This window comes from Ursus americanus, chromosome 1, assembly GCF_024610735.1.
Source record: "Ursus americanus isolate L20-20 chromosome 1, mUrsAme1.1.p, whole genome shotgun sequence".
NCBI classification, from domain to species: Eukaryota; Metazoa; Chordata; class Mammalia; order Carnivora; family Ursidae; genus Ursus; species Ursus americanus.
The window spans coordinates 106,945,871-106,971,108 of record NC_142127.1 but is presented as its reverse complement, the minus strand read 5'-3'; the positions used below and the strand labels follow the sequence as shown (position 1 = coordinate 106,971,108).

At 52.9% G+C, this 25,238-nt stretch overlaps 2 protein-coding genes across 9 annotated transcripts in view; one reads left to right on the top strand and one right to left on the bottom strand.

The window, feature by feature from the left end:
- The window catches only part of PPP1R7 (protein phosphatase 1 regulatory subunit 7), a 29,249-nt gene extending 16,551 nt beyond the window's left edge, over positions 1-12,698 (bottom strand). Inside the window, exons 1-9 of one of the 4 annotated variants that reach the window (XM_045795887.2) lie at positions 12,545-12,607; positions 9,892-9,953; positions 9,338-9,478; positions 5,576-5,631; positions 4,870-4,935; positions 4,209-4,339; positions 3,733-3,895; positions 1,926-2,042; positions 1,018-1,122 (exon numbers count right to left, since the gene is read on the bottom strand). In XM_045795887.2, the coding sequence (XP_045651843.1) occupies positions 1,018-1,122; positions 1,926-2,042; positions 3,733-3,895; positions 4,209-4,339; positions 4,870-4,935; positions 5,576-5,631; positions 9,338-9,478; positions 9,892-9,901 (789 nt within the window). In that variant the 5' untranslated portion in view covers positions 9,902-9,953; positions 12,545-12,607. Of the gene's footprint in view, positions 1-1,017; positions 1,123-1,925; positions 2,043-3,732; positions 3,896-4,208; positions 4,340-4,869; positions 4,936-5,575; positions 5,632-9,337; positions 9,479-9,891; positions 9,954-12,544 lie in introns of all 4 variants that reach the window. The other 3 variants (XM_045795884.2, XM_045795885.2, XM_045795888.2) reach the window with 3 other exon arrangements.
- A 45-nt stretch (positions 12,699-12,743) lies between these two features.
- Positions 12,744-25,238, top strand: part of PASK (PAS domain containing serine/threonine kinase) — a 38,365-nt gene continuing 25,870 nt past the window's right edge. For 3 of the 5 annotated variants that reach the window (XR_015725909.1, XM_045795870.2, XM_045795869.2), the window contains exons 1-4: positions 12,744-12,811; positions 21,770-21,941; positions 23,687-23,919; positions 24,501-24,671. Coding sequence is in view for 4 of the 5 variants with exons in the window: in XM_045795870.2 (XP_045651826.2) it covers positions 12,764-12,811; positions 21,770-21,941; positions 23,687-23,919; positions 24,501-24,671 (624 nt within the window). In the remaining variant the exon portion in view is untranslated. The other 2 variants (XM_045795871.2, XM_045795873.2) reach the window with 2 other exon arrangements.

Genomic DNA, 25,238 nt, shown 5'->3' with positions numbered 1-25,238 from the left:
TGGGGGGCATGGGTGGGGAGACCCACAGCTTGCCGTGGGCATGGGCCACTCAGGCTGGACACCCGTGTGCATGGACTGCCAGCTGTGCTTTCACAGCCTCTGTAGAGTCTGGCCTCTCACAACTGTGCCTCCACTCAGCGTTTGCACCACTCGAGTGTGCAACTGGAAGGTACGCCAGTCTGGTAAGCTCTCAATTTGACTGCAAGGCGAAGGAAGGTGACTACACTTACCACGGGCCAATTCTACCTCCTCGAACATTCTAGATAGTGGTAAAATGAAACTCAGAATGTGGTTTGCCCTCCGAAACATCGCTAACGGTGACTGGACTCCGAGGCTGAGGTGCTGAGGCCAAAGGAGACTTTACTAAGACTGAAATGCTAGGTTTACAATAACAAAAGTAACCATATGGTTACCTTTGCTGGCAATAAACAAAACAGAAAAAAAAAAAAAACCCAGTAAAATTGAATGAGAAAAAGTACTTTATTTGTCTTGAATACTGCAGGGAGGAAAAGCAGGCTCACCCACAGGCAGCTGAGAAAGGCAGGAGCCAATGCCGCCTGCCCGCCCCACGCAGCACATGTAAGGCTGTCCTGTGCAGGGCAAGAGCAGGGCTGTCCCTGGGAGGTGAACAAGCCCTCCGCAGCCCTGCGAGGGCGGCTGAAAAGCAGGGAGGAGGAAGAACGCGTGGGAACTCAGTTCAAAGCTGAGGTCCCGTGGCCCCTGTGTTCTGGAAAGCTGTGGGTCAGGAAGTGCAGGGCCAGGGAGGCCAGAAGACCGGCCAGCCCTCTGTAGGATGGGGCGCCTGGGAAGAGGCTGTGGTGCTGCTGGGGACCACACAGCGTGCCCTGCCCTGAGGTACCAGTGCTGGCCAGCTCCACGCTCACGCGGAGGGAGAGGGAAGACTGCATGAGCTTCATGCGAGCGGGGAAGGTCTTGACCATAACCCCTAGAGGCAGCGAGTCTTCTTCAGACCAGGCCTAGCCCGCACCGCCCCCGACAGACGAGCAGACGTCTTACATTGTTCTCCAGGCCCTCGATGACCTCGATGCCGTTGTGGCTCAGGTACAGCTCCCGAAGGTTCACCAAGCTCTGCAGACCCTCCATCTTGGTCAGCCGGTTGCTCTGCGAGAGGGAGGGCCGACAGCCGTCAGAGCAGCATGGAGGGGAGGAAACAAAATGGCTTTTAGGGAAGGAAACCTCTTATCCTGAAGAGGCCTGACACTAGGACACTGCGTTCCAAGCGTGCCAGAATGGAACTTACTGGGAGAGAGATGTCAAGATTTTGAGTCTGTCGTGCTGGCTAAAACACATGTGTGAGAGTTAGAGGCTTTTCGGTGAAAAACTCACTTTTTTGATGTGCTTGGGCAAGGTCTATCCCCGTAATTTAATAATTCAAAAATGTCAAATCCATTGAATATTTTAAAATAAATTACTTCTCATTTCTCTAGTATATATTGTAACTCAAAGTATACGGTCCTTTTTTAAAAACAGTCTGCAGAGCGTCTGCTTTACAAAAGGCATAAACAGTCTGGGGAGACCTGCCACACCCAGAACTCGCCATCACACATCACTTTGAGGGCCTGGCTCCGCTCACCTGCTTCCAGCAAAAAAGGCAGTGTGAACCCTGGGCATACTCAGGTGCTTGCCCACTCGCAAACATAGGGTCTGCTCTCCGTGCAGACGTGGAAGCTTCCAGCAGGAGTCAGACACTTCAGGAGGCCTTAGCATAAGCCCAACCTTCTCAAGAGACCCTGTGGCTGGGAAGCACCCAGGGAAGGGCATTCTACGTGTATGGACGTGTGAGTGTCTGAAAGCGAACATTTCAACTGCTCCCTGGTAGTGAGAGGAGCGCTGACCCTGGACACGGTGGAGGACAAACGTGCAGGGCACTGGGCGGTGCTGGCCCAGCGAAGGCGGGTCAGTACCTGCATACTCAGCACTGTCAAGTTGGTGAGTGCGTCCAGGTTCTGAAGCTTAGTGATCTTGTTTTTCCCCAGAAACAAACTCTCCAGACTGGTTAACGTGTCGATATTTTCGATCGCCTATGAAAAAGACAGGGTAGCAGTTAACACTGTGGCCGACGAGCTAGACCAGGGTAGGCAAGGTGCCTGCGGCCCTGGGATGTGGGCAAGTTACTTTTCCACTCTGGAAATTCTCCAGTGAAATCTCACTTAAAAGGTAGATAGTCCAAGGCCTTGTCCAAGGCTCGAGGTCAGGGGACACCCACAGATGAGCAGTCCCCCACCAAGTGCTAAAGTTCTGAGTTGACGCATTATCATGTTATTCTGCGTAGGGTTCATGAAAATGCATTCCAAGAGCCTACGTCTCCCCGGAAGCAGCTCTGACCTCAGGATGCCACCCGGGATTCCTGGGAGCAGTTGTCCCAGTTCCGTGGCTCTCTGTGCCCCATCTCAGGATCCACAACCCTCCTTCTCGCCAGGATCCTGTGCTCCTCTAGTCAACCGTCAATTCCAGAGCCGTGCAGAGAGCAGGTGGTCTAGTCAGCCTGTGCCACTAGGACGTGCTAACTAGACCTGCTCCCTTCCTGAGTTCACTGCTGCCTCTCAACAGCTTCTTGCCGGCTTTTTCAGCACTAACCCACGCGCAGGTTCACAGGTAGGCGTGTCCCACCCTGCACATCCCAGCAGGACTTGAGGATGAGGGTTCAGGAGGAGGGCATCCTTAACTGCTCTTGCCTACGCTGGTCCATGACGAAACACCCTTCTCCTAGAAACACTGCAGAGAGAGATACTTGATAAAATGCCGATGCTCGGGCCACTCTTCACTCTTTAGTTTTAAATGTGCTACTTTGCTACGTGAGCCACGTGACTGTTCACAACTGTCCCAAGAGGCCCTCCTGGGTTTGAATCCTGCCCAGCTCTCAAGGGCCAAGCTAGGCTGATTACAGTGTGCTGTGACTGTCCAACAGCCAGCCAGACGGCTATCTGCAACACAGAGTTGGGGGAAGAGTGCTTGGACAACTGGCTTCACTGGGATGTCAGGTGGTCTTCTGGCTAGTAGATATCCTCATCTGTCCTGGTGACCCTTCCTCCTCTTTGCTGGCAAACCACCACTGACATCTCCCCCCCCCCCACTGCCAATGTCAGTCCTTCTGTGACCCCATCTGTGTTTTGCACCATGGGTTCTGCCCAGCAGCTATCATCAGATGGGTAAAGCACTGCTCCTATGGACACCAAACCTCTTTCCCAAAGCCTCTTCTGTCTACTCTGCCTAATGCTCCCAGAGGTCGGACAGAGCATGGCAGGGTGGAAGGCTGCTGTCGGGTGTGCCCCAGTTGTACGCAGCTGTCCAGGGAGGACAGGCTAACCACGCACCAAGCTGCAACATGCTTCCTACGGCCCCTGTGTGAAGGTCAGGTCGCTGCAAGCCACCACTCTGCTGTGTCTGGGACACTGTCATCTCAGAGAGGCTCACCAAAGAACACAACCCTCAGCATATGTAAAACCAAAGTGCTTCACCCAGGCAGAATGCAACTGGGATGCTTTGTTAAGGCTTAGGTTGTGATCGGGATGAAGAGCAAGTGAAATTTACGTGCAGAAAAAGGGCTTTACCAGAGTTTGAGCACATGTTCTTATCAACACTGACCTGCAGTTAGCATTCTCTTCCTGCAAAATAAAATCACACCACATGAAACACTCAGCCAAGCACACACCTAGCACCCAGAACCGCTAGTCCTAGGGGCCAATCCCCTGGCCCGGCACCCGCACCTACCCGGATGCGGTTGGACCCCAGCTCCAGCATCTGCAGCTGCTGTAAGTTGCTTATGTTCTCAATTTTACTGATTTTATTGTTAACCAAGAAGAGCCTCTTCAGTCGTGTCAGCTTGTCAACTCCTTCAATGTTTCTCAGCAGATTGAAAGAAATATCTAGAATCCTGAGAATAAGCAAAACATTTCATTTTTAAATGAGCACAGGTGGCATGGAGCTCAGAATGCAACAGAGCTGGAGGCAGCCCCCCACCAGGTGGGCCACACACCACCCCAGCTGCCCCCGGGCTCTCGGTGCTGCACTGAGGACGGAAATCGTGCTGGCCCCAGACCGGACCTGCCAGTGCCACCCACGGAAACAGGCGCCGGGCAGGACCCTGTAGCAGAGGTGGCCTCCCAGGGCTGAGAGCCAGGGCCCAGGGTTGGTTCTGGGGAGACTGAACAGGCCCCTCAGTTGCCCCCCCCGGACTCATGACTCACTCCAACTGTGTTAGCGCCTCCAGATTCTCAATCTTCTTGATTTGGTTGTCATAAAGATCCAGCTCTCGCAGACTCTGTAACTCCTCCAGGTTTTCAATGCATTTAATTAAATTTTGACGGAGGCAGAGAGTCTGGGGGATGAAAAAGGACAGTTGACACAGGCAACAGGGAGGTCACGAGATGCCAGCTATGTTACAGGACCAGCCTTCTAGGGCAAGTGACATGGTTTTCATTCTCCCGTTGTTTTCTAGAAATGTGCCAACCTTGGAGAGGATAGGCAGACACCCAAAGGGAGGCTGGAGGCAGGCCTCGCACTGGGCAGACCTCCTTGGTGAGGGAGGCATTGGTCAGGGTTGGGGGTGTGTGCTGTTCCCAGCAGAGCAAACTGCTAGTGGGCTCAAAGTTGAGCAAATTTAACTGAGATGAGGAAAGACTACACAGTTCAGGGCAGGCAGGCTCTGCACCGGCTCATCGTCTGGCCTCCGGGAGCGCCTATCGGCCTCCCAAACTACACTGTAAACAGGACAGAAAGTGCTGACGGCAGTCCAGGACACCGGCAGCTTCGGCAGAACCAACCTCAGTTAGACGTGTGCCTCCCCCCTGAGCTGGGACGACTCTGGGGCGTCAGCACTCCCTCCAGCGGAAGGACAGTCGCCCTCACCTTCACTTTCTTTAGCACCTCGAATCCCTCAATTTTCCCGATGCGGTAGTGATTCAGATCCACATCCTGAAATGAAGAGGAAATCTAGGTGATGAGGAGCATGGGAAGACCTGCTTCCCGGAGCAGGAGCCCAAGGGGCTGGCGAGGTGGGTGCAGGGGAGGGTGAGGAGACGCTGGCGAGCCTGCAGACAGGCGACGGTGACACAAAGGATGGCTGCCAGGTGCTCGTTGGCAGTTTGATGTAAAAATGAGCAGTGCGTAAAGCCTCTCGCCCCACAGCCCCCTGAGCGCAAACACAGGCCTAGGCACCCGCTGCCAGCTGTGGGCTTGGAGTGGGGGTGGGGCGCCCAGGTGATGCTTCCTGGCCGTCTCCCGCCTGCCTGGAGCTGCCAGCGTTCAGTGCACTTCAGATCTTGGGGAGGTTGAGGCCCCGCCACGGACAATGTAATCACCTGACCCACTCATGTCATTTAGGCGACAAGGGCAGTTCATCGGCGATCCAACCTTCTGCTTACACAGAGCTGGGGTTTCGGTCACTGGTATTAGAAACAACCAGGACACAAGGAATCTGACCCAACCAAGTCGGGCTCAGACTACCTCGCCTAGGAAATCACTTACTAAACTGGCGCCTGCATACAAGATACCCTGACAGTCAGAGCGGTCCATCACCATGCCCCCCAAGGCTGCATCCAGCAGGCCGCATTACCTCTGCGTCTCTGTCCAGGCTGATGGTTTCCATATCCACTGGCAGCTCTTGTCCTTCTGAAAAAATGAGAAGGCAGAAAAAAGCCCATTCAGAGCCCTAGTTTGCATCGCACCAGGACTCAGGCTGCCTGGCTCAGAGAAGCCACGTGGCGGTACACGGAGGCTCTGGATGGCGTGGCAGGGTTAACGCCCTGCTCCAGTCAGTCCCTTTCAGGCATTCGGACTTTCCTGAACTTGGCTACTGGCAAAGGTCTCCAAACTTCCATCTGTGCCACTGAACTTGCCAGGGAAGGAAACGTAGCCTGAAGCTGTTTGCAGGAAGGAGGCGGGAGGCCGACGGAGCCTCAGGTGAGCCCAGGCAGCAGCAGGGGAGCTGCCCAGAGATGCCCAGCTGGCAGCGGCCTGCCCTCTCCTTTCCCGTCTGTGGCAATAAATCAGACCATTTGAATATAGCTCATGCTGGGCATGTCAGATGGTCTAGGATGTGCCTTTTATTGCTTTGGAAAGTGGCCTCGTATCTATAAACACTTATCTCTACAAAGAGGACCAAAACAAAGCACAGCTCCACAGTGGGACTGAAGAGCCCTGACCGATTTAAACACGCTTCTCTTCCACTGGAGGCACAAGCTAATGCCCCAGTGCCGGGGGAGAGCTGTGACATGAGCTCACGCTGCGGAGCTAATGGCCTGGAATCAGCCGCTTCCTGGTCTCCGTTTCCCCTGAACTGACGGAAGTGTGAGTGTCTAAAAACAGCTCAATGCTTTAAAAAAGGAAGTGATTATTGGATTTTATCAACTGTCTGACGATTTCTCCCCTCAGTCTGCTTGTATTAGGATCTGAATAAGGTCATATACTGTGACTGGATGACATTTCTCTAATGTCCCTTTTGGCTCTTTGAGGAAACTGGGCCACCTGGCTTGCCACGCTTCTGGTGGGAGCGTGTGGCTGCTGCTCTCCCGTAAACCGGCTGTCACCACTGCTATTTTAGCCCGGCTCGTACTGCTGCCTCTCCCTAGAGCAAGCTGCATCTGCTTCTGCTGTGGAATGGGCCTGCAGCCCTCAGACCCCATGCTCCCAGCACCTCCCAAGGACCAGGGGTCTGGTCTGTCTGCTGGCCAGCCCAGCCCCTAAACTGGAGGCAGCAGAGAGATGCACTTACCAGGGGACTGACCAGCTTAACAAAGAAGCACTGGCTGGCACTGGCGGAATCCAGTCTTCTCACTATGCCTCTTTCATAACAATCAACAATGGCCAGTCAAAAAAAAAACATGTCCTTTACTATAGTTTATTATTTACTAGAATTATTATTTTTTTTAAGATTTTTATTTATTTATTTATTTGACAGAGATAGAGACAGCCAGCGAGAGAGGGAACACAAGCAGGGGGAGTGGGAGAGGAAGAGGCAGGCTCATAGCAGAGGAGCCTGATGTGGGGCTCGATCCCAGAATGCCGGGATCACGCCCTGAGCCGAAGGCAGACGCTTAACCGCTGTGCCACCCAGGCGCCCCTATTTACTAGAATTATTTGCTGTAACTTTACAAGATATCAACCAACCTAGGAATGAAATAAAAGGAGTTGGGCAAAAGCAAGAGATATACCCACATTACTCCTCATCCCCAGACTGCACAAATCCAAGGTTCGTGAACTCTGGAAGTTGCAATGAGAGAGGCAGCACAATGAAAACAGATGTCCAGGCCACCCAGAGTCCAAACCAGGACACCGTGAGGGTGCAAGGCAGTGCTGCAGACAGCTGAGCACGGCTGGTGTGTAGAAACCAGGCCTGGGATCCTCAGGACAGGTGGTCACACAGCTTAATGTGGTTGTGTCTTTAACACACCCAGCACTCAGGGCGGGCCCCTCAAAACAACGGCTTAACCTCTGCAACAGTTACCAGCCTAAAATGTTTCCCCAAATGTATCATGTATTCATCTTTCTCTTTTTCTTAAAATACCTTATGGAAAATAAGTGAAAGGTAACAGCTGACACATTTGAATTTTATTTGAACTTAGGACTTAAATACAGGTGGGAGCAGAGCAAGTCCTGGTTTCTCTCAAGGACTTATAAAACTGCGTATTTCCAGAGCGCTTTTTTTTTTAAAGATTTTATTTATTTATTTGAGAAAGAGCATGTGCATGAGTGGGGGCGGAGGCAGAAGGAGAAGCGGGCTCCCTGATGAGCAGGGAGCCCGATGTGGGACTTGATTCCAGGACCCTGGGATCATGACCTGAGCCGAAGTCAGATACTTCACGGACTGGGCCACCCAGGTGCCCACACCCACCCCCGCCCTTAAAGATTTTCCAGAGTGCTTTTAATCAGCTAGTAGTCTGGAAGAAAGAACGCTGGATTTGGACAAGCTGGGTTCAAGTCCTGCTGCTCTACTTTGTCACCGTGAGCCCCAGGGTGAGCCCCAGGGAGCCTGCGCTTACCACCCAGCAAGAGAAATCACCAGGACAGAGCTCCTCCAACTCTCCAGTCCCCCATGAGCGCTGGATGTTCAGACAGGAGAGCAGGTGATGCTCCCACCCACTTGGTATTTCCGTGACTCGGTTAGACATAACGAAAGCTTTCCTCCATCACTCCCGTGTACTTATTCCACCCACGCCACTTCCAGAATATCGACTCTGGAGCTCCAAAGTAAATGTGGCTGATAACTTTTGTGGTAATCTCCCTTTGCCTTAAAATTAGGTTGCCATAGTTACCAATCATCTTCACTGGCACAGAGCACAATGTTATTTTAAAAATTAGTTTTGTTTTTTTAGAATTTTTGGGTTTTATTACCAATAGGGTAGAGCATGACTATTACTACCTTAAAAGTTCATACACCATATATAGCTCTAGACAGCCCAGAAGGCACACACCCTCAGACCTATTCAGAGACCTTCACCTGCAGTGTGATGTGCTTTCTCTTTAAAGTGTTAAAACTTACATATTATTAATAATTTTAACAATAAGACTTTAACATGCATACTGTTTGGAAATGTGCTGTTCTCACCTAATAATGGACATCCTTCTGTCTGTTCATATGCCCTCTCTCATTCTTTTCAATGTAAATCGAATTTCTGACCAAACCAACAAAGATCATGGTTGGGGAGGGTGAAAAATCACCACTATGGACTGAGAACTTAATTTTCTCATCTCTATATTATTTTGTTGTTTTTAATCACTAAAACAATAGGAGGCTATTGAGATATTTTCTGCATGAAACAATTTTCCTAACATCTTGGCAATTTAGAAGTCAATCCTCAGGCCTCTCATATGGTGAAGCACGACTCAGAAAAAAGTGTTATTCTGAAATTAGTTTACATTACTCGATCAGAAACAAAAGCATTGTCAGTGAAAAAAAAATTTTTTTTAAATCTTGCTTGCTGAATATACGGTTAATAAAACAATTTTCTGACTCCCTCCCAGATGACATGCTAGTACTAACTAGCGTTCTTAGTAGCAGCATTTGCCTTCGGTGGAACTAAGAAAATAATGCATCCTGCTTGCAAGTGCCATAAATGAGTCAGCTCGGAGAGTGCCTCAGGGGGCGCAGCGCTCTGAGAGCACACGGCCACCAGCCCCCAGCGGGCCTCTAGCGCTGCATCAGCAGATCAAGAGCCAGCCAAATGAATACCCCTCTCGAACAGCAGTCCTCCCACGGCCCACAGCAGTCCTCCCACAGCCCTCGCCTCCCCACCACACAAGGCGGTGGCATGGGGTTGGGCAGATCTCAGGCAACACGGCCGCACCGTCCCCCCTTAGAGAGTTTAAGGCTCTTAACTGGGCCTGGTACCTTCTGGGTCCTCTTCTCCCTGCTCCTCTCCATCCTTTAGGCTGTGCTCACTGAGGTCCGCCACTATACCGCTGCTCTGCTTCCTCCCTTCCTCATCGCCAGACTCTTCCGATTCGATTCGCCTGTCAACTGAGCCCACACACATCAGTAAGAATTCACAGCCACTTCATGTGACTCCCTGAAGAACACTTAACAGATGGACATCCAGCTGTAAGTCAAAAAGACTTCACTGAGAAACACTGGCTGAAGTCAGCTCAACAAACGCGTGTCTTTCGTGTCTCGGGCACCGTCTGAGGTGTACAGTGGTGGGGACAACTTGTGGGGGGGGGCAGAGAAGGGAGGACACAGGGGTACGAAGACGAGCAACATACTATTCCTGCCCTCAAGGAAACTGTGAAGAATTACCAGGTGTTGTAAAAGCCCTGGGCCATTTGTGACCAAGCGTACTACTGGGTGACACACAGTGAGGCATCTCCTGTGCGGCTTGCTTTTGGCCTGGATGTCCACACAGAGGGGACCATTGTGACCCTGCCACCACATACCTTTATCCATGCTCCACTATCCATTTGGCCAAGAAAGCCAGCCCAGTTCACAGGCCCACGTTCTGAAAGAAATCAAGACTAACTCAAATCAGACTGTGGGCAGAGGGGGGGCTGTAATAAAAAGGGGAAGACAGCCAATAGTGCCAAATGCCCCACGTAAAGGTCACCGATGCCAAACATCAGCACACAGTGATACCAGCTGACAGCTCTGAAAGGCTGGTAAATTATTTTTTGAATTAATAAATAAGGCAATGACTAAATACGGCAAACTGGTAAAATTCTTTGGTAAGACTGTCAAATAATTTTCCTTTTTCCAGCTTTTTTCATGATCTCCCTTGGAAGTCTATCTTGAAGAGCTGAAATAGTAGTAAGTTACGGGGAGTTATCAACAATACTGAAAGTACTTTCTTTCCTGGCTACAGTTTGTCCACAAAGGGGTGTGCTCTTTGAGGAAAATAAGTTTTATTTCTTCTTTGTATCTCCTCCTGGGCCTAGAAAAGTAGCACCCAGGGAAGGAGTGCTGGATAAAACCAAGTCCTTATGAAATCCATCTCCCAAACTTCCAAAATTCATTCCATCTTCCCCACCCTCGGAACTGCCTGGGCTCCTGCCTGGCCTCCTAACTGGTCTCTCTGTGGCTTTTCTGGCTCTGTCCAATCTATTCCGCATTGACAGAGAATCTGACGTGATTCTAAAATCCAAATCTGAGTTTTGACTCCAAAAGTTTTTTTTTTAATTTTTATTTTTTAAAATATTTTATTTATTTATTTGATAGAGAGAGAGCACAAGCAGGGGGAGTGGCGGCAGGCAGAGGGAGAAGGAGAGGCAGGCTCCCTGTTGAGCAAGAAGCCCAATGCGGGACTCGATCCCAGAACTCTGGGATCATGACTTGAGCCGAAGGCAGGCACTTAACTGACTGAGCCACCCAGGCGCCCCGACTCCAAAGGTTTTTGGAATGCCAGTGACTCCTGCTGAGATTTTGCCTTGCCCATAGAGACACAGTGACAGCAGGCTGTTTGCTTTTCCAAGCCTCACTCTTCTCATCTGTACAAGGGGCTAGGATAGGTTGGACCCATAGACCAGAGGTGCTCTCAGGACTAAAGCAGAAAAGGCACAAAAGCAGTCAGCATGTGCATGACATGGAGTAAACACTCGGTAATTAGTTATTAGCAGGCACAGGGTACTCTGTGCTCAAGGCTAAGAGAGAGCAAATTCTACTGGGTGTGGTGTGGCTGTGACCAGGATGGCAGGGACTTAGCTCATGAAGGGCAGCCCAAGTGAATTGTGGGACTCTATCCTGCAGGCGGCAGGGGGTCTGGAGCATGAGGTAGTAGATTCAAATACAAGACAACTTCGGGATACTGGGAACAATGGGCTGGCTCAAAGTACTGGGAGCGGAAATGGAAGAGGTATTGAAGACCTGGAGATATTAACAATACAGAGGCATCAGAACTTGTTGATTAATTAGATGGGTGGGAGCGGGAGAGAGAAAATCACTTAGGTTTTGTATTTGCCATTTACCAGGACATTGGAACAGGTGAAGAGGAGGGCGTAGATTGGGAGGAGGGGTGTCGAGGAGAGGGGATACGAAGAGGTGCTTCCTTGCTTAAAAAGATCCAAGACCCTTCACCAAGGTACTCCATGACCTTCTCTTGCCACCCTCCTCCAACAGGACTGTCACTCTTGGTCAAATTTTCTTCCAAACAGACCACCTTCTTTTACAGCCCTTTGGTTTTGTCTTTCTCTGGCCTGAAATGATCTTTGATCTTTCCCCAACCTGGCGATTTGTAGTTATCCTTCAAGGTTCAGCTCAGAGCTGGATTTGGTTGGGCAGCCATCACTCTAAACATGCCAGCTCTTCCTTCGCACCCCACCTCCCATCCTTCTTCCCTAGCACTTTTCACATAAGACGGTGGCTGTTCTTCTGGAGCTCTGCAACCCCCCCCCCCCCCGCCCCCAGACCAGCGGAGACCAAAGCATGTATGCGCTCGAAGACATGTCTGACTCTCCAACTGGTGTGTGTGTATAACTACATGGACACATAATATGCAAATGACTTTTTTGAACAAAACTAAAGAGTTGAATTTAGTCTTTTCGGAACTATGATAGCTTTGAAAACAGGCTTCCGCTGTTTAGTAATTCAATCTCTCGACTCCTTTCCACCCCTTCCCTACAACCCATTCGCTTACGAGAGGACCCTCTCCGCCTCCACCACGTTCACCCATGAGCCGACTCAGGCAGGTCCCACGGCGCCCTGCGCCTCAGTTTCCCCGACAGCTGCCCAGGGGACAGACCCGGCGGGCCAGGCTCAGAGGTTCGGTGCGAGGCTCCCACCAGCAGGTGGACGACTGGGCAGCCAGACCACCACGTCGTCAATACGCACCCACCCGCCCGCACCGCTGCTCCCCGCCGGCCATGGGTTCGGCGCCTCCCGGCCGCCCGCGCCTGCCTGGCCACTGCAGCCTCTGCCCGGGGTCCCCGGGTCCCGGGCCGCCCCTGCCCCTCCGAGCCGGCTGGCAGCTGTCAGGGCGCGCGTCGGGGCCCATTCCACGGCCACTGGCGGGACGGCCCGTTTCTCTGCGGCAAGGCCGGTGCGGGCCGCTGCCCCCCCTCCCGCTGGGCCCTTGGGCCGCCGCCCCACGGAGCCGCTCACCCTCCATCATCTCCTGCGACTGTTGCTGGCCCGCGCCGCGTTCCGCCGCCATGTTGACTGCTCTTCCACTTTCCGGAATCTGTCGCCTCAGGCCCCTCAGCCAATCAGGACTCCCGACTCAGTGCCGGCTCAGCCAATGGAATCCCACACCAGGTTTGAACCCCGACGCGCCGGCGCAGCGTCAGCGCCTCATGGGAATTGTAGTTCACCCGAGAGGCCATGCGTTCCTCAGCCGCAGGAGAAGCCTGCCTCACCTCCCCTGGACAGGTAATCTGAGAGCGCACCGGAGGCTTCTGGAGGCGAGGAGCGGGGAAGAAGACAGGGGCGGTCGGGGCCGCAAGCACGGAACCGTGACTGCAGGCGAGCGTAGAGAAGAATCTGGGAGATGCTGGGGGCTCGCGGGCTCGTGGAGGGTCTCTGCGTGGGGCTGCAAAGTGCGGGCCAGTCGAGTGCGTGCTGGCCCCTCCGGGCCTCAGCGGCTGCATCTGTATACTGGCCGACTTCGTCCCGACGTCGCCGCGCGGACTTAGCCAGTGAGAAGGGACCGCTTCCAGTTAACGCTCAGCGCTGGACGCCCGCGCTCGTGCCGGGGTCGGAGCCGAGGCCAGCGGCCAGGGCCGGGGCACCGGGGGTCAGCTCCGCCCGCAGGTGCGGGGACGGCCTGTCGCGCTCCAGGACGTCGACCCAGTCCACTGCGGGCCGCAGCCTCCGTCGGCCCCTCGGCCCCGCGGGCGTGCCTGGCCGCTGAGGGAGCCTTCCTGCGACCCCCGCCTTCGAGTCCTCAGAGGGGAGCAGCACGCTGCTCACCCTTCCGGATTCGGAGACCGGAGGAAACGGAGTTGGTCGGACCTGGCAGGCAGAGGCGCCGTCTCTTTTGGTTCCTCCGAGGCGCCGTAAAGGGAGTCCGGTGCGTCCCTAGCAACCGTTAGCGCGGGCTTCTCCGCCAGGGCTCCCTGAGCCCCGCCCACAGACGCTACTGGTTGGCTCGGAGGGTCTGTCAATCGACACTAGTTGTTCTACGATTGGCCGGTGGGCCAGAGGCGAGGATCGGCTCGCTCTCCGCGCGGTGAAGCGAACTCGGCTGGGTGACCCTGGCAGGCCCCAGGTGAGCTACCTGCTCTCAGGAGAGCGGGCCCTGGCTTCGGGGGCTTGTGGCGCGGCCGGTGGACGAGCCCCAGCCGAGCCCTGCGCCCCCGCGCCCCCTCCGTGCGGCTCCGGCCGGTGGTGGCCCGCTGCCGCCTTGCGACCGTTTACGGCGCCCTGGCCTGGGGGACGGGAGGGGGACCGGGCCGCAGCTCCCCGCCGGGGCCGCGCCAGGGCCTAACCCCGCCGGCGCCCCGTGCGCCCCGGAGCTGGCCGCCTGCGTTTTGTTGACGTTCTGTTGCCCGTCCTCCTGCGGGAAGGCGCGTGCGGGAGCCCCGAGAGCGCGGCGGGAGCCCCGAGAGCGCGGCGGGCTCGCAGCGGCTCTCCGGCGCCGGCAGATCGCACGGCTGCCAGACATCTCCGCTGGGCTGTCCCATACGTACCTGCCCTTATCCTTAGTCCTCTCGTCACCGGTTTCCGCTAAGCGCGGAAATCGAGATGCGGTCTTGACCCCTTTCAGTCCGTTCCTTTCCGCACCTCAGCACCCAGTAAATCTAGGTCAGTCCTGTGCTAAATTTTGTTTGATGTGTTCCCCACCCATCTTTCTGCCATTGGTGTAGTTTAAGACCTCCTATTTCTTGCCTGTCCTACTGTAGCTTCCCTCTTCCCCCAACACCCATGCCCCTGGAGTGATCTTTGTAGACTATCTGGTCATGTTACTCCCAAGCATAGACCCTTTTAAAGTCGATCTTTGGGGAAAAGTCCAAGCTGCCTGGGCAGGCATAGGAGACCCGGGGAGTCATGCCTGACTTCTTCAGTGCCATCCCCACTTACTCCAACCCGAGGGTGCTGTGGGAATCTATGTCTTAGGGTGCCTCTGCCTGTCTGCCTGGCAGGCTTCTTCACTACCCTTTTTCAGTGCTCAGCTCGACTGGTGCCTCCTCCAGGAAGCCCTTGTTGACCTTTCAGGTCTGGGAAATGACCTTGCTTACATCCTCCATCACAGCAGTCATCATTCTAGATATTCTTTAGGATGCCTCCAGGTGAGGGGCACCTGGCTGGCCCAGTCCGTTAAGCATCTGCCTTTGGCTGGAAGCATGATCTCTGGGTCCTGGGATCTGGCCTCACATCGGGCTCCCTGCTGGGCCGGGAGTCTGCTTCTCCCTCTGCTTCCTCCCCCCTGCCTGTGCTCTCTCTCTCTCTCTCTGTCAAATAAATAAAATCTTAAAAAAAAAAAAAAAGATGCCTCCAGGCGAGAAACAGAAACACAGTCCCAGAAAGGCTCTGGGGATGAGTAGTTATGGGCCCCCACACCTGAAGTCTAGAGCAAGGCAGATTTTAGGGAACGACACCCTTGCTGCCTTGTGCCGTACTGTCCACCGTGTTCATCCTGAGGCTCTTCTGCTCCTGGGGGTATAGCAGTGCTGGGAGCAACCGGAGCTCTTTGCTTCCTAGCTTGTGAGGGAAAGATGGTTGCTTCCAGAAGTTCACCCATAAACTCAGAGTACTTTCCCAGAAGCTCCCTGCTAATCTCTCCTTGTTTCTGTTTGGTCTGAGGGGGGGTCCCTTGTGCCTTCTGAAATGAAAACTAGCAAGAGCAGTGGGATCACCCTGAGACACCACCAGGTGCTTTCTGGGTTCAGCATCCTATATCTTTCGCTCAGAGCGGGTACAAAAAAACCCAAAACCCAGGAAAACTATTCTAAAAACTTAGGGCTGGGCTGGCAGCAGTTTCTGGTTAGCCTTTGTGAGTGACGTAAGGACGTGTGAAGCCAGGCTCTGTGTTCTTGAGGCCAGCCTGTGCCTGTGGAGCTGGAGGCGCTGGGTGGCTCTGCAGAGGTGCCAGTGGGCCTCTGTTGACATGGCGTGGGTGTGGTGTGCAGCGCTAACCGGCCCATGGCCGACCACGGAGGGCACAGAGGCCACAAAGGGAAAAAGGATTTGGCTTTCTTACATCCGCTTGATTTGTCCGCTTTATTTATTTTTTTTAAAAGATTTTATTTATTTATTTGACAGAGATAGAGACAGCCAGCGAGAGAGGGAACACAAGCAGGGGGAGTGGGAGAGGAAGAAGCAGGCTCCTAGTGGAGGATCCTGATGTGGGGCTCGATCCCATAACGCTGGGATCACGCCCTGAGCCGAAGGCAGACGCTTAACCTCTGTGCCACCCAGGTGCCCCTGATTTGTCCGCTTTAGACATGATTTATCTACCTCCTCCCACTCAAGACCGAGCATCGCCCTTCCTCTCCCTACACTTCTCTCCCCCCCTTCTTGTTACTTCTACAAACTCAACTGTTTACAATGTATTCAGAAGAGTTTTATTAGTAGACTTACAATGCAGTCTGAAGAGTCATGTTTTTGATTTTTTACAAATCAAAGTTCTATAACATTCACAGTAGTCTGAAGCTATAATCAAGTCTCTGTGCTTTGTCAGTAGGTTGGTTATAGAAATAGAAATGAAAATATGGTCACCTTGTTATTTATTTTAGAAATAATTAGTCCATTTAGATGCTTAGAGAAGGAAAGCAACACATTCTAGTAGTTTGCTATTTAATTTCTCTTTTGTTTCTACTCTTTTGGTTCATAATCAGTTGTTGCTCTTATGATCCGGTGCTGGACATATACATATGTGTAGAAAACATCTCTTAACTTTTTAGTGTTTGCTAGTTGATCGTTCAAAAGGATAAATGCGACCTTAGTCATGAATCATAACAATGCAGTGAACACATTTAAGCCCACCCCCCAAATTAGGAACCGAAAGACCCTGGGCCATTGTGTGGTCTTCCATTTCAGCTTGCTGCTGGACCCTCAGAGGAACCCTTCTGCCCAAAGTTTGGGTTTTTCACATACGTGTGTACCCCTCCACAATGGGGGGGGGCGTTGTAAAAAGGGAATTTTACTGTTGGTAGTCTTTCGTAACTTGATTTTTTTCACTTACTGTATCACTAAGATTTATCCTCATTGCGTGTATAGAATTTGTTTTCATTGTATAGTATGAACATACTGGAATTTTAAATCTGTTTTCTTGTTGACGAATGTTCAAGTTTTTTTCTTTTCTTCCTTTTTTCTTTTGCCATTGTGAGCCATGCTGCCCCGAACATTCTTGAGTGTGACTTGCTGCATATGTGCAAGGATTCTATAGAATGTAAGTCTAAGAGTGGGAGGTACTGTCCCAGTAGGTTGATGTGTGACTTGAATTGTTTTCTGCAGAGATTATATGAATTTGTTAGAGTTCCCATTAATCCACCTCTCTGTCAATATTTGATATTATTAGAATTGTTACATTTTGCTGGTTTAGTAGGTGTAAGATTGTCATGATCATGCTAATGAAGCTAAGCCTCTTGGTGTAGGATTAGTGTCCACCAGCACTTCCTCCTTGTGAAATTCTTTTTTCCATTTTTCCATGGAGCTTTGTGTCTTTTTTTTTTTTTAATTTTAAATTACTGGCCTTTTAAACTATCATAGACATTAATTTCCTGGCTATATATGTGTCAAATATCTTCTTCCAACTTGGGGTTTATATCATTCTGTTTGTGGTGTTTTTGGCGAACAGGCCTTCTCAACTTTAATGTTAAATTTATCAGTCTTATGTTGTAGTTAGAGCTTTTTGTGTCTTGTTGAGGAAAACCTTCCTTGCCCAAAGTCTCACCGAAGGTCTTTCTAATTTTCTTCTAAAAGTTCAGTGTTTTGACTTTCACAAGTTCAGACATGGCTTTTCGCATGTGGTGTGTTGATCGCTCTGCTGTCACTGTTTCTTGGCTGGACAGTTGCCTCGGCTTCCCTGCGTGCGGCTGGCTGTGTTTCTCCAGTGCTGGGCGCTGTTCCCGCAGCCAGGCGTCCAGCGTCTGTACCCTTGTGGTCCGGGGCTGGCCGCTGTCTGTTCTTTTGATCAGTTTGGTCATTCCTGCCTGGACACCGTGGCTTCCAGTCGGGTTTCCCATCTGGTAGGCTGAGTTGCCCCCTCAGGGCCCTGGATCTGCGGATTTGTTGCTCACTCTTAACCTCTTCAAATGTTTCTTCCTCTACACTCTCTCTCCAGTTAGCTGTTCAGGTCTCCCCGTCTTTATCTCTTAACTTCTCTCTTTTATTTCTGTGTTCTTGTTTCCCTCCTTTGCATTCTGGGTTGTTTATTCACATAGCTCTACCGAGCCTCTAATTTTCTTTTCAGCCGTGACTACCTGCTTGTCTTATTCATTGACATTAAAAATTAACTTCATTGAGATAATTTACAGACAGTAAAACGTGCTGATGGTAAGTACACAGCTCAGGGACTGTTGAGATGTTTACACAGCCGCAGGATCGCGAGCGCAGTTGAGCCGGAGAGCGTTCCCATCGCCCTCCAAAGCCCCTTTGTGCTCTTTCTGAGTCAGCCCCCGCCCTCCCCACCGCTGGCCTGGTCTGCGCCCACTCCGCTTCCTGCCCCTCGAGATCAGGCCTGGCTTCGCGCGGGCTTCACGCTGCCAGAACCCTGCAGGCAGCGTTCTCCGGCACAGCTCTACAGCTCTGAGACCCATCCGAGCCATCGCTGTCTCCTGTGCATTCGCTCTGTTGCTGAGTAGGGTTCTTTTGTGCGGATATGCTTTGATCTGCTTATCTGTTCTCCCGTGGAGGGACATTTGGATTGTTTCCAGTTGGGGGCTGTTCTGAATAAAGTTGTTGTCAACATTTCTGCAGCAGCGCATGTGGTCGTGTGCTCTCCTCCATCCCGGGCAGACACTTTGTGCAAGTACCGCGTCCTGGGCCAATTGGCTGACTGCTTTCCAGCGTGGGCGTGTGCACATTGTGTCTTCCCACCAATACTCACGAGTGTTCCAGCCGCTTCCCATCCTGACCGCCACTCTGTGTTTGCACACTTTGGTTATTAATTTTAGCCACCCTCGTGCTCGTATGTGACGCTCGTGACGGTTTAACTTGCATTTCGCACATTACTAATGGTGGTGAACGTTTTTCTCATGTGCTGCTTTGTGATTTGTACACCTTCTTTGGTGAAACCTTTACCCTCAGCTCCCTTTAAAAAAATCTCTGGTTGTTAGTCTTCTTATGAATCCTAAGGGTTTTCTATGTATATGATCCTGTTGTCTGTGAATCGAGACAGCTTTATGCCATTCTTTCTGGTATATGTGCCTTTTATTTCTTTTTGTTGCCTTTGCATACTGGCTGTGCCCCCCAAGACAGTGCTGAAGAGCAGAGCCTAGGTGGGCTTCCTCGCTCTGCTCCTGACCTTGGACGGCAAGCATCGCTGGCTGTAGGCTCTTGAGCAGGTGGGGGATGGTCTCACTTCCTAATTGTTGAGTGTTTTTTCCCATGAAGGGGTATTGGATTTTGTCCAGTGCCTTTTTGATGTCAATTGATATGATTGTGTGGTTTTTCCTCCTTTTTTTTTTTCTTCTTTAGCCTGTTGATGTGGTGAATTACGTTGACTGATTTCCAGATGTTAAACCAGCCTTTTATTGCTGTGATAAACTGCACTTGGTTGTAGTGAATTCTCCTTTTTACATATTGCCTTGCTGGGTTTGCTAACATCTTGTTGAGGATTTTTGCATCTCTGTTCAAGAGAGTTACTAGTCTGTGGTTTCCTTTTCTAGCAATGTTTTTGTCTGGTATTGGTATCAGGGTGATGCTGGCCTCAAACACTGGGCTGGATGTGCTCTGCCAGTTTTTAATTTCCGGGGGAGTTTGTGTAGTACTGATGTTAGTTCCTTCTTAAACATTTGATAGAATTCACCAGTGAAGCCATCTGGGCCTGCAGATGTTTGAGGGAAAGTTTAAATTACAAATTCATTTTTTTTAATGCTGAAATTAAAAAAAACTTAATTTCTAAAAAGCTGGTTTGATTCTTTCAATATGTAGTCGTTTCTGAGAAACTCTTGTTCTCACTTTTGTGACCCCCATCTTTTGTATTTTAAACGTATACACAGGCATTTCTAGTATCTGATGTTCTCATGTGTCTGAGTCTGTTTGATTTTTCTGTAGACTCTCACTGACGGGGGCTTGTTTCCTTGTCTGTGTCCTTGGGAGGGAGCATATTTGGTTGCTCGTGCTCTTAGAAACTTGTACTTGGGATGCTTTGCTTCTGGGAAGATTGCTTTTGCCCGGGCCCAGGCTGCTGAGCTGGGGCCACACGTCCCCTCCTCAGGGCCCCTGGCTTCTCTGAGGGGGGCCCCCCCCGGCTCACGCGAGTGACTCTCTCACAGGTCCAGCTCCAGCTCCCGTCCTTGTTTATCCTCTCACTTTCAGGTAGCTCAGAGATGCCACAGACCGATATCCTTGACGAGCTCTAGCTGCTCTGAAATGCGGGCACCGCTCAGTAGTTATCCAGACCATTGTATTCTCGATCTAATTTTTTTTCTAGAACTTTTATCTTTCATTTTTAAATTCACCTGGAACTAATTTTTGTACACGGCAAGTCACAGGGATGCTACCTTAACCCGGTCTAATTCCACTCTTTTTAAAACTGGCAGCTCACAACTATTCAGCATTTATGGTTTGCAGCCCCAGCTTCGGTCCTTGGGTCCTCACGAGAGCACTGTGAGGTGTGCGTTATCGGTACTCACGTCTTGCATGGAAGGGGCTGACGGTGGGGGGCCGGGAGGCTGTCCTGGCCTCGCCGTGCCGGGGGCACTGTCCATTCTGCATTGATCGCCACTTCTGCCACGCTCCTTAACAGACGTCGGTCTGTTCTGAAGCGGACTGTGTCCTGTTGTCCTCTCTGTTCCTCTGCTGTACATACAGCCAGTATGCAGGACCTGTGGTCTCCATTTGTGTAGCTCTTTGGCGTGTTTTTTTTTTTTTTTGAAGATTATTTATTTATTTATTTGACAGAGATAGAGACAGCCAGTGAGAGAGGGAACACAAGCAGGGGGAGTGGGAGAGGAAGAAGCAGGCTCCCAGCAGAAGAGCCCGATGCGGGGCTCGATCCCAGGACTCTGGGATCGTGCCCTGGGCTGAAGGCAGACGCTTAACTACTGAGCCATCCAGGTGCCCCTGGCATGTTTTGATGTTAAGATCCTTCCACGCTGGTGACAGTGGGGCCTTCAGATTTCTGTCTGTCTTGGGGACCCCTGCCCACCACGCTCAGGAGCTGGCAGCTGAGGCGAGCATTGGCCAGGCCCTAGCAGCTGAGGGGCCTGGGGCGTGAGCGTACTAGAGACCCACGCTGTTATCACCATATGCAGACTTATAAATTGGGCTCACAGACTGTTAACTATGAAAGTCACTGCCCTCCTGTGCTGGTGGTGAATCTTCATGATGACCTAAAGCCAGGATAGAACTAGCCGGCTGGGCCTCCTTAGAGTTCCTTGCTGCGATGTGGCGTGGGAAGGCCAGCCCCCCCCCTTTCTTTCCATAGCAGGTCCGCCTGTGTGGGCACCCCGCCTGCATACTGAAGCTTGGTCTTCTTGTAAAGGAAGCTCCTCGGCCAGTCTTCAGGCCTGCGTGTACCCATGAGGGGGCCCTGATGGGGGAAGAGGCCTGTGTGGGTCTTGGAAGTGGGTTCCACATGCTCAGAAGGTGATTGTGGAGAGGGCGCCCGGGCTCGGGGTGGGCACATTGCCCGGGCCCCTTGGACTCTACACTTCATCCAGGCCCCTGGCCTGGGCCTCCAGCGCTGTCTGGAGGAAACTGTGACGGACACATGAGATTTTTCTGTATTTTCTTCCATACCACTGCTTGCCAAATCTGCAAGTACTTAGAAATACACAGCTAAATACACAAATCCCTGGTACCAGGCCCACCTCCGGACTCTGTGCTTTGGCTTTGTTTTGCTAGTTTGTCAGCGGCCCCAGGGAAGGTTCTGGGTGTGACTGGTCAGAACCACTGGATTCAGAGAAGGCTGGAGGTGGCTTTGGGAGCCCTTTCAGTTCGTGTGGAGCTGCCGCCTTCACGGCCCCTCGTGCCCTGTTCTGTTCTTTCCCTCTGCTTCCTTCTTTCTCCCCATCTCTTCCTCTGCATTTCTCCGAAAGAGCTTCTTTCAGCAGGGCTCCGGTCACTGGCCATGCATTGGAGGTCCTGGCCCACGTGGCAGCGTGGTGCGTGGGAGCCTTCTGGGGCCGAGCCGCACTCAGCCTGGCAAAGGACTAGTTGGTTAAACCGCTCTCCTGTTGTTGTGTTGACGATGCTGATCGGGTTCACTTTGTTTTCTAGTTGACGGTTGCTCCCCTGGCCAGCTGGCTCCTGATGGAGGACGGAGGCTTCCCCGAGAGCCCGGCTGCGCGGACCGCCTCCGAGCCCAGCGAGTCCGTGTCCTCGGCCCACAGACACCTGAGCAGAAGGAATGGGCTTTCCAAGCTCTGCCAGAGCAGGATGGGCCTCTCCGGTAACCCCTCTCCCGGGCACTGTGGGTGTCCATGTTGAGAATGAAGATGATGGTCACTGTAGGCTCTGCTCTTGCGGACGAGGTACTGGGTGTGTGCTGGTGCGATGCTGGTGGCCCCTCCGGGCTGCATTGGTACTGTTGTGTTTCTTGGGCCTGACACTCTCCTTGCTTCAGAGTGTGTGCGAGCACGGGCCTGGGCCGGGCTGCCGTGCAAGTGAGGTACAGTTCTGCTGATTTAGTTCAGTAACTATTTACTGACTGTTGCAGGCTCATGCTTTCCTCCTGGATGCAGATGAGTTATGTGGGCTTGAGGGCAGCCAGCTTCCCAGTGCTGGAGACAGTGCCCAGGCTGGGCGAGAGGTCGAGGCACCTGCTGCCCACTCACTCACTTGTTTCTCCAAGTCAGTTGGTGCCTCCAGAGCTCAGAGGGGCTCGTTGTCTGAGGGGATACTTGAAGAGACAGCAGGTGCAGGCCTGCAGCTGGGTGGACCTAGAGCGTGGGGAAGTCAGACAATGGGAAGGTCTGGAGCTGGAGGAGAGGGGCGGCTGGGGAAGGGAGGAGGAGGGAACAGTCCCACAAAGGAAGAGGAGGGTTGGAGCTCAGCTCACACACCAGCCTGCGAGCACAGGGTGGGAGTGTTTAGAGGGAAACAGATGCCGGGTCCTCCTGGTGAAGGCCAGAGATTCTGTGGGGAGGGCTGGGCAGGTCTGTGAGGTAGGCAGCTGCCCTCAGGAGCATGGGCTTCCTGGTCTCTGCGTGGGGAGCAGGGGCAGAGCCAGGGTCACAGTGCCTGTCCCATGGTGTGAGGAGGTCAAGCTGAGTTTGGAGCAGTTGGGGAAGAGGAGGGCCAAGAAGGCGACCATGCGGTTTCCAGGCCCAGAGAACGGTCCAGGATGGGCCCGTGAACTGAGAAGGGGAAAGGAGGGAAGAGTTGTTTCTGTCTGGATTTTGAGCTGCTAGAAGGATGCAGTTGCTGTTTACTGAGATGGGACAGGAGAGAGGCCGGGCAGGAGTGTGAGGGTGGGGCCGGCAGCACTTTCCCATGTGGAGTGTATCTGAAGCCAGCAAGGACTGGGTGGGTTGGAGCGGAGGGGCGAGCCTGGGCCCAGGCTTCTGCAGTGGTGAGAGGTCAGGAAGGTGGAGGGGAGCGGGAGCCCTGCCAGGGGCAGGTGGTTTACGAGGCAGGGAGGAACCCCTGGGCCCAGCGCTGCTGAGGGCTGGGGGAGGGTGAGCGCTGAGAATTGGTCATGGGGTTGAGCATCTCGGGGGCCACTGGACATGTTGCCGAGAGCAGGTTTTCTGGAGTGGTGGTGAGTGAACCTGGCCTGCGAATGAGGGAACGGAGGGAGGGGCCGAGACAGCAGAATTTGGAGACTTTCCAGGAACAAGTGCAGGGGGTTAGCTGGAGGGGCCGTGGGTCTATAAGGACAGACACAGGAGAGCACCCCTTGCGGGGGGTGGTGGGGAGGGACCTCAGAGAGTGTTTACACAGAAATGCTGAGCTTGGGTCATTGAGTTTCCGTAGGACGTGGATCTGTGGCTGGATAGCACCTGGGGGGTGTTTAGTTGGACGCGGGGCTGTTCAGATGGACATTGGAGTGTGAAGGTTGAACCCTGCAGGGTAATGTGACCCTTGGATCCTTTTGCAGGAGTTGAAGGCAGGGGCTGTGTGCTTTGGTGTGTTTGAGAAGCTCACTCTTGGTAGCCTTGTGAGGTCTAAAGCTCCTCTTCCTTTTCTTTCCAGAAGACAGATGGAACTCCTACTGCCTGTCGTCCCTGGCTGCCCAGAATATTTGTACCAGCAAACTGCACTGCCTGGTGGCACCGGAGCAGACAGAACTGGCTGGGTCCCTGGGCAGCATGTCCTGCTGCTCCCTGCTGCGGGGCTTGTCCTCGGGGTGGTCCACACCCCTGCTGCCGACCCCTGTGTGCAACCCGAACAAGGCTGTGTTCACCGTGGATGCCAGGACCACAGAGGTATTGGCTTTGGTTTGTGACCCTGCTGTGAGTGTGCCTTTAACCTGTAACCTCAAACAGAGGGATTTATGTGTGGTAAGTGCATTTAGAGAAACATCTGGCTCCCCCTACGTAGTAGCAAGAGAGACCTGAATATGAATCAATCAAAACAAATTGAATCCTCTCGTCAAGGTGGAGAGTCAAGGACAGGGATGATCCACGTGAGTCCCTTGTACTCACTAAGGTGATGGCTCCACGACGCGGAGAACGGGTACTCACAGTCTGAGGTGACCGTGTGAGCATCATGGGCACCTACATACAAATAATTGAGATCGCCAGGTGGGCAGGGAGTGTGGTGCCAGTGCCCACCTCTTCCACGTGGTCCTGATGGCATGGTGTGCCCATCCTGGCAGGTGAAGGAAACGCGGGTTCAGTCGTGGTGCTGGTGTGTCTTGTTTCCCCGTGGGTAAGACCGGGAGGATCCAAGGGCGTCGCAGCTGTGAGCCCACCAGCTGCAGGACGCTGGCAGAGGATGGGTCTCTAGGTTAGTGTTAGAGGTGCTGCTGGTGATGCTCGTGTCCTCTCCTCTCTGCGACCCCCAGATCCTGGTTGCCAACGACAAGGCTTGCCAGCTCCTGGGGCACAGCAGCCATGACCTGATCGGCCAGAAGCTCACGCAGTTCTTCCTGAAGCCCGATTCCGACGTGGTGAAGGCCCTCAGCGAAGAGCACGTGGAGGCTGACGGCCGTGCCGCTGTCGTGTTTGGCACAGTGGTGAGTGTGTCTTCCCTGGGCTGTGCCTCTGGGGGCCACCGCAAACACGGCCGGTCACTGGTCACCATGGTCGCCGTCCTCCCTCATTGCTGGTGTGGGGAGCAGCTGGGGTGGTGGGCAGAGCGTCATAGGAGCAGAAGGGGGGGCCTCAGGCCTGGCATGAGGGGCGGTCCCACCTGACGAGGGAGGAAGCTCGGTTGGCGGTTTGCAAACTGGCAGGATGCTGCGGGGAGTGCGATGATCTTACTGTCTGCACCCCTGACTCTCCAGTTCTGTTTGTTTGGTGTTCGCTGGCGGGGCTGCCAGGCCTGCAAATGTCTCCCCGGGGCTTTGGTCCTCCCTGTATGATGGGTCAGCTGGGATGTTGACAGGTTAAACTGCATGTGAGACGCTGAGCCCTCAGCCCAGGCCCTGAAGGATGTTAGATGTGGTCCACTGCTCTGTCCTGGGGACTGCCCACGGGGCTGACGATTGTGCAGAAGAAAACGGACTATTCAGCACATATTGGTGTCTGTTTCCTGATGAAATGACACAGGTGGCCCTCCTCCTGCTCTCTTGCGATGAAGC